This window comes from Chrysochloris asiatica, unplaced genomic scaffold (genome assembly GCF_000296735.1).
Source record: "Chrysochloris asiatica unplaced genomic scaffold, ChrAsi1.0 scaffold00243, whole genome shotgun sequence".
In the NCBI taxonomy this organism is placed as follows: Eukaryota; Metazoa; Chordata; class Mammalia; order Afrosoricida; family Chrysochloridae; genus Chrysochloris; species Chrysochloris asiatica.
In genome coordinates, this window is record NW_006408761.1 from 2,491,260 (window position 1) to 2,500,022 (window position 8,763).

Genomic DNA, 8,763 nt, shown 5'->3' on the forward strand with positions numbered 1-8,763 from the left:
AAATCTTTACGGGAGCAGACCGCCTCATCTTTCTCCCGCAGAACCGCTGGTAGTTTCGAACTGCTGACCTTGCGGCTCGCAGCCCGACTCGTACCCATAGTACCCTAGGACATTCTAATATAAGGAAATTGGACTCCATCAGCATGTGGAGGCCTTGGTTGGAGTGAACTTTTTTAATGAGATAAAATTGCTCTTATGGAGTCCTAATCCCTATGACAGTCTGGAAATAGTCTTTGAAGATGTTCTCAGTTAGATCAGCCTGAGGTCATGGAGTAGGGTGGATCCTAATCCAGTCTGAGTGGTATCCTCATAGAAGAGGAGGGGAGACCAGGGAGAGACTAAAGGAAGTTAAGCTGGCAGCTACCAGGTAACCTGGGCCTGCCAGAAGCCTTTGACGAGTACACAGCCCCGGCAACACAGCTGGCCTCCCGAACTGTGAGACATTTCTGTTCACAGTTGGGGTATTTTGTTACGGCAGTCCTAAGAAACTAAGACAATTGCTTAAATTTAAGCACCTTTATTTTTAAATACCCAAGTTCCCTCCCCAGCACACAGATGGCACATTTAGCTTACATTACAAAGATGGTTCAATCTTTCAACATTTCCACTTTCTCCCATCAAATCCATCTTTAAGGGCTATTAGTAGATTCTTCTTCTCCTGCCTTGTTTTGAGAACATATTCAATTGCTGGATTATAAATCACTTCATGTGAAACCTAGCAATTCTGATCTTTAAAATGTTGCTGAATCATATCTAGTGTGTGGGTGAAGGAAGTCAAAATTCAGAATGAAGAGCACAGCTAATGTTTTATTTTAAAATCATGGATTCCAAGGTAACTTTTGATTACTGTTTGAAACACAGAGCAGTCTTTTGTTCTTGAATCCAACGACACTACTAAGAATGTTTTAGTCTCATTATGAGTTGAGAACTGTTAGTTTTAGTAGCTGTGTGCTTTATAGTTTACAATGACCAGTTCACTAGTTACATCTGAAATCCAGTGAACCCCACCACTGGCTTCCATGTGTTCTCATCCTACCTCTTAGCACTTATCCCTGTACTCTTGTTGAAAGTAGCTTTGTGAAATTAGAGAATTAAAGGGGAAACCCCATTGTGGCTGGATTTGCACAGACATAATCTGGTACCTAGAATGGTGTGAAGACTTGCCCATTCTAAATGATCCCAACCCTGTCCCAGTCCATGTCTGCTTTCTCCTGTAGCTACAGATGGACCCTCCAAACGTGCTATATAAGTAGCACCTGGAAGGGCCCCAGGTGCTTGGGAGGTAGCTCCTCTGCCGTCCCTGAGAAGCTCATGAAGAACACTGGGGTGGGGTGGGGGTGGGGGGTCAGGAGGACAACGCACCATGGGAGGACTTGCTTCACGGTGCCCTTACTCTTGGTACAAGGAATATCATTTTTCTGTTTCCTTTCACTAGAATAAAGAAGACATTTACTTCATAGTCTTGAACAAAAAAGAAGGCTCCAGTCTGGGATTCAGTGTGGCAGGAGGGACTGATGTGGAGCCCAAATCAATCCTGGTGAGTGACGACGTCACGGCGCTGCAGAGAAGCTGGTACTTCCCTCGAGGTCTGACCAGGACCAGACACAGACTGCTGTAGTCACGTGTGCTTTTCAAAGACAAAACAAAGGGTTTCGTTCCCTATGACCAAGATAGCGTTACATCAATGCCTTCGTTGATAAAGACAAGCATCTTGATCACACAGCTGCCATGATCCATTAGGAATGACCTAGACATCAATCCATGTAAATAAAATCGTCTCGAACCGCAAGGTCAGCAGTTTGAAACTACCAGCTGTTCCGCAGGAAAAAGACAAGGCATTTTGCTCCCGTAAGGATTTAAACCCTCAGAAACCCTGTAGAGGGTCGCTATGAGTCAGAACCAACTCCACGGCACATAACAACAACCACCACCATCCATATGTTTTACCAAAACATTGTATTTAAGCACTGGGGAAAACAAACATTAGAGTTAACCAAGCTTGTGTTCACTTACAGGATTAGCTCTTTCACAGAAACACCAACTTTAGCTTCTGCATCACTCAGAGGCCTTTGAGATCATTCCGGAGGCTGATTCACGGGATTCCTTCTATCCCGGGACGGGACGGGTACATACTTGTTGTTTGGTGCCATTGAGTCGGTACTGACTTATAGTGATCCTATGCACAACAGAAGGAAACACTGCCCAGTCCTGGGCCAACCTCACAGTTGTTGCCACGCTTGAGCCCATTGATGCTGCCACTTGGCCAATCCATCTCTCTGGGGGTCTTTCTCTTTGCCTCTGACCCTCCACCTTACCAAACATGATATCCTTTTCCAGTAACTGGTCCATCCTGACAATATGTTCCCAAGTATGAGAGATGAAGTGTGGTCATCCTGGCCTCCAAGGAGCACTCTGGCTGCACTTCTTCCAACACAGATCTATTTGTTCTTTTGGCAGTCCATGGTACTTTCAGTATTCTCCTCCAACACCACAACTCAAAGGCATCAATTCTTCTACGGTCTTCCTTATTCACTGTCCAGCTTTCGCATGGGAAAAAGCTGCCTCCTTTAAAAAGTAGAGTTGACCGTGATGACGCAAATGGAGTAAAGCCCGCGTGACCTTCATTTGCTGATGGGGCACAAGTCAAAATGAAGAGAAACAGCTGTAAACATCTGTTGATCGGAACATGGAATGTACGAACTATGAATCTAAGAAAATTGGAAATTGGAAAAAAAGAAATGGAACGCATAAACATCAATATCTTAGGCATTGTTGTTGTTTTGTGCTGTGGAGTCGGTTCCGACTCATAGCGACCCTCTACAGGGTTTCTGAGGCTGTAAATTTTTACAGGAAAAGAAAGAGTCCTCTTTCTCCCGTAGAACAGCTGGTAACTTCGAACTACTGACCATGAAATTTAGCAGCTCGTAATTCGTAACCACTATGCTACCAGAGCTCCTATCTTAGGTATTAGTGAGCTGAAATGGACTAGTATTGGCCACATGGTTTACTATGCCAGAAATGACAAAGTGAAGAGGAATGGTGTTGCATTCATTGTCAAAAGGAACATATATCCAAATCAGTCATGAGGTACAATGCTGTGATAGGATAATATCCACGTGCCTACAGGGAAGACAGTTAATACCACAATTATTCAAATTTTCATACCAACCACTAAAACCAATAAGGATGAAATAGAAGAATTCTACCAACTTTTCAATCTGAAATTGATCAAACATGCAATCAAGATGTATTGATCATTATAGGTAATTGGAATGCAAAGGTTAGGAACAAAGATCAGTAGTGGCCTTGGTGATAGAAATGATGCTGGGTATATACTGTTGTTGTTGTTAAGTGCTTTTGAGTCAATGTCAACCCACAGAGACCCTGTATAGGGTTTCCAAGGAGTAGCTAGTGAGCTTGAACCGCCGACCTTGCAGTTCAAACGGCTTTGTAGTCTGGCACGTTAACCCACAGTGCCATACCAGGACTCCACTGGACACAAGCAAAACACCGTTGAAGAATAAATGTGTTCATATGCTGGCACTGACATTTGTAATCCCATCCTGCACAGTTGAATAGATTCTTTGCGTAAGCCAAGTGTTTGTATGATTTGGAATTTTTAACATTAGAAGGTCCCTCTTGCTTTTCTGGGCACTCATACATGGGTCTGATTTTTGTCCCTTTCCCAGGTACACAGGGTGTTTTCTCAGGGGGCAGCTTCTCAGGAAGGGACCGTGAACCGAGGGGATTTCCTGCTGGCAGTCAATGGCACCTCCTTGGCTGGCCTCGCCCAGAAGGATGTCCTCAAGGTCCTCCACTTGGCACAGCTGCACACAGATGCCCTTGTGGTTATCAAGAAGGGACATGACCAGTCCAGAGCCTCGACCAGGCTGGAGCCTCCCACAGCCAATGGGAAGGGTCTGCCGTCCAGAAGGAACATTGCCCTGGAGCATGGAATGGGTACGATTAACCCAACACTAGTGGGATGTGGGCAGCTGGCAGAAAAGAGGAGATTCAAGTTGAGTGTGAAGGGAAATAATTGCTGATTTCTAGGTCAAAAAAACTAAAGATTGTAAATACTGATGCTTGAGGATGCTCCTTGCAAAAGCAGTGTTACAAATTACAGATACACACCAATACACAGCAGTAGTTAGAGCAACACTGTAGAGGTTTGGAAGGGACTGCTGTAACTTTCTCTGTCTTGAGCAGGAAGCCCCTGTCAGGGCTTACAGGCCCTTGTTAGGAGGTACATGACTTGTGAGCAAAGCAAGAAACTTGTGATGCGGGGAATTGGTGTTGGAGGAGAAATTCCACAACTGCGATTTCTCCTTGGAAAGCACCCATGTTGGCACTGTTTCCTGAGTTAGAAGAGCATAAGGAAGTGAGAGGCACAAGTGTTTCTGTGTTTGAAACAGGCTGTAGCTTTGGTCAAAGTCACCAAGAAGCGGGTAGGAACATTTTCTAGGTGCCCTCCACAGCTTCTGCAAGCGCAGGATGGTGACTCCCTTCAGGGGAGCACTTCAGAGCTCCATCTGCTCAGTACTGAGGTGTCGCCGCTTCCCAGTCCAGGGAGCAGAGCAGTGCACACAGCGCCGGGCGACCCCTTTCTGCTCAACCTGGCTTCGTTGTGGCCTGAGCTCTCAGTATGGGCTGAACACACAGGTGTCTGCACATTGTCAGTGTGAGCTCAGTCTTCCTTCTGTTCTGTGGCCACTCTTAGGAAACCCCTTAGTCCTCAGGCACTGTCTGGCTCACCTCTGCCCCAACACCATCCCAACTGGTTGTTCATAAAGTCACTTGGCATTGCTAGCAGAGCTCCCAAAAGAGAAATAGGTGTGCACACAGCTGGAAGGGCAACACCCAATTTGGGAGCCCAGAACCAATACTGTAAGCACTTCCAGGTAGACGGGACATAATGGAGCCAGGAGGAACGTGGGCAGGCAGCTGGCTGAGGGGCACACGGGCCATTCTCTTCTTTACAGATGCCATTGCTGCAGGGAGCTGCACAGCTGCCCAAGAGGCCGTGTGTGTGGAAGTGCTGAAGACCACTGCTGGCTTGGGATTAAGTCTGGATGGAGGAAAGTCAACTGTGTCTGGAGATGGACCCCTGCTCATTAAGAGAGTATACAAAGGTAAGCTTCTAGAACACTCAGTCTGCTTTCTGTGACCTGTTTTGTTCTGTGTATGCGCAAAAAAGTAGCAGCGTCTTCCATTTGGAGATCAAATTTGCTTGCTCTAAACCCTTTTGAAAGCTTTGTGATACCCAGGGTGTACCCTGTTAGCTCCATTCTGAGTGCTTCCCACGTACTCACTTATGTTGTCCACAAGCCAGTCTATTAGGTAGATATTATCATCTCCATTCTACAAATGGATAAACTGAGTCACAGGACAGTAAATATGCATGTAAGGAAACAGCTATTTGTGGCAGAATCCATTGCCAAGAGAAAGAATTGTAGACCCATTAAACAGGAGCGCCCATTAAGAAGTAAAGGCTCCAGAATATTGCTTGTTAAATAAGACCAAGAGAGTATTGAAAAGGAGCAGGAAGATTGTTTTAAATTAAGAAATACACTATAAACCCATATGGAAACAGAATTTATAAAAATGAGAAAGAACAGAAGGAACCATATAAATTACTGTACAAAGATACAGAGATGAGAATACAAGGATATATTAAGTTCCAGAAAGGAAAAAAACAAAACAAAACATAGAATGAGAGAAAGAAAATATTTTTATATTTCCAGAATTAAAACAAGACAGGAGAGCCCAAAACTGAAAAAAATTCATCAGAAGCTAAAACAGCATGAATTTCATAAACCTTAATGGAGCAGAAAGGAGCTCTGGTAGCGTAGTGATTACGAATTGGGCTGCGAGCCGCAAGGTCAGCAGTTCAAAACTACCAGCAGTTCCGCGGGAGAAAGATGAGGCGGTCTGCTCCCGTAAAGATTTACAGCCTCGGAAACCCTGTGAAGGGTCGCTATGAGTCGGAACCGACTCCACGGCACTTAACAACAACAACAACAACTATGGAGCAGAAAAAAATTTCAGACTATAAAGAAAAAGAAAATCTAAAATCCTAACAGAAAATTCAGATTACTTACAAAGGCACTAAAGTCAACGAAGCAGCAGCAGCAGCCCTCATCCACCACGTATGCCAGAATAACAGAGTAACAAAGGAACAGATTAGCACATCTAGAAGACTGAGGAAAATATGTGTCTGCCTAGAGTGTCATTCAGGAGTAACAGCAAAATGCAGTCATCGTAAGACACAGTGAAGTGGGGGTGACCAAGTGGCCAGTGACAGGGTGCCTAGTAGCCTCCGCAGGCAAAGAAGCCAGAAGATCTCCTAGGCCTGATGGTGAATGGACCCAGAGGCTGAAGCTGGCTAACGCAGCTGGCTCCGGGATCCCATTGTAGTTGCAGCACAAAGTGAAGAGAGGGCCACAGGAGAGATGAGCATCTTCCATAGCTCCCTTGAGCAGGGGTGGTGTCTAGAGAGTTCTGTAGCCTTTGGCTGCAGCATCTATCCAGAAATCTATGAACACTACCGTACATGACTAGAAATGGAGGAGGCAGACATGTCTGTTCTGTGAACCAGCATTTTAGATGCTCTCGTGTGGGAGCTACAGTTTTTTCCTTGTGGAAAGGCATTCAAGTGTTTCTGGAGAGAAATGAATACTTGCTTTGTACAGGCTTAGAACGTATCCAAAGATTTCATTTTCTTGCCTCTTATTTCCTACCAATTTAATGGGTATATATTCATCTAGTTTTCTTGTGCCCTTTAGCTCAAACAGCAAAGAGAAATACAGTAAGATTGATAATACCTTGCACAGGTTTAGAACAGAAACATTTCTTTGAATAATAAAAGAACTAAATGCCTTCATTCCCTCCAGCTTTCTCAAAGGCTAAGGGTGTTACCTATGAAAAATATAAGTAAATACATATTTGTTCCCTCCTGTATGCAGTGGAATGAGTTAAGGGTTGGGCTGCTAACTACAAGGCCAATGGTTCAAACCCAGCAGCTGCTCCTCCCAAGAATGAAGAAGCTGTTTGTCCCCATAAAGAGGAATCGTTTCAGAAAACCCGAGGGAGCAATCCCACTCTGTCCTATAGGGTGTCTCTGAGTTGGAATCCACTTGCTGACAGTGGGTTTGGGGCATTTTTAGTGTGAGGAAGCAACCACCCAGTTAAGAACTAGAGCACCTTCAATAGTACAATGACTTGTTTCACAGCTTTTTAAAAGCTTCTCTATTAACCATTTTACCAAAAAAAAAAAAAAACCAGCAATACAGAAAGCTAAAAAAAACATTAATGCTATAAAGATTGGAAATATGGAACTTATGGTAAATGTCGGAAAGGTAGACGTACTACCCGGATCCTCCACAACAAAGATGCGAGAATACCAAATAAAACAGACAACAGATGAACACCCTGGATCCCTGAACTGAAGAAGAAAGAGAAGCAGCTTGGGTACTTGTTGGGAGGAGACACTGCGCAGGGATTACAAACCGATTGGTGAAAACAGCCGGCCAGATGCAGCACAACCATCCTGTGAGCGGCTTTGTCAACAGAAGGTAGCCCAGCAGAGCAGTCACACAGGAGAGGGGAAAGGTGAAATTCCTCCCTGTTCCCCCTGCTACCCAGGAATTCATTGTCACATGGTTGGGAGCCATGCCAGTGTGAGATGGGGTCCTGGTAAGTTGGATTCAGACTGACTTGGTTTAGGACCTGCAGAACCTGCAGAGAGAACAGACCAGCATTAACCAGTCACCGTGCCCCCAGCTGCCCTGTGGTCCTGACACTGAAACCAGCTCCATCAAGGGCCTCCACAAACTACTTCCGCATTGAGGTCCCTTACCACAGATAACACCAAGACTGATAAGCACTCCATCTAGGGCCAGGAACTCTGCGGCCACATCCCTCCCACACCCATCTTGTGAGAGAGATCCTTGGAGGACCCCAGCGTTGTCTCCTCTCTGGGTAGAACAGCTACAGTTGTTTGTGTTGGTTTTTTTTTGTGTGTGTGTGTTTGGTTTTTTTCCTTTTGTTGTTTCATTATTGTTGTTTTGTTATTGTTTATTCTTTTTCCTCCTCCTCCTCTTTCCATTTCCTTGAATTTTATCTTCTATCTCTGCTTTTGTGTTTCTTTTCTTGCCTCTCATTTTCCCCTCTTCCCCTTTTGATGACTCTTTACTCTCTTTCTCTCATCTTCCTTCTCCCTGCTTTTTCTAAGGTTTATTTTTGTTTGATTTTCTCATTTTTGGCTTCACTTTTCTGTCTCTCTTTTCTCTGATCCCTGCCTGTCTTCAATGCTTTCTTCTCCATTATTATCCTCTCTTTTCATTGTTGGTTGCCTGCTTATTTATTCTGTTTGCTTCCTGGTGTATGTGAGGCAGGGGCAGGGGGAGTTTCTCCTCTTTCCCACCAAGAGGAGACAACGCCATACATTTCAGCCACAACTGAACCCTCTACAGCTCTACCCACTGGGCAAGCATCAGTATACTACCTGCTCAACAAGGGACAGCAGCCAAATTAGGCAAAGCCACCCTAGACTCAGGAGCACGAACAGTGAACAGACAACAGTGTGCATGGTTTCATTCTCTACCTACACTTACAGGAGACAGTAGGTTGGTAAGAGCCTAAGAACACATCAGCATACCTGTGCTTTATTGATTACGCAAAGGCTTTCGATTGTGTGGATCATGACAAGCTATGGACAACATTGCGGAGTATGAGTATTCCAGAACACTTAATTGTGCTCAT

At 44.8% G+C, this 8,763-nt stretch overlaps 1 protein-coding gene across 1 annotated transcript in view; it reads left to right on the forward strand.

Annotated features, from left to right (window-relative positions):
- Nucleotides 1-8,763, forward strand: part of PDZD2 (PDZ domain containing 2) — a 362,151-nt gene that overhangs the window by 348,272 nt on the left and 5,116 nt on the right. The window contains exons 21-23 of the mRNA XM_006873509.1: nt 1,436-1,537; nt 3,690-3,960; nt 4,998-5,132. Of these exons, the coding sequence (XP_006873571.1) occupies nt 1,436-1,537; nt 3,690-3,960; nt 4,998-5,132 (508 nt within the window). The remainder of the gene's footprint in view (nt 1-1,435; nt 1,538-3,689; nt 3,961-4,997; nt 5,133-8,763) is intronic.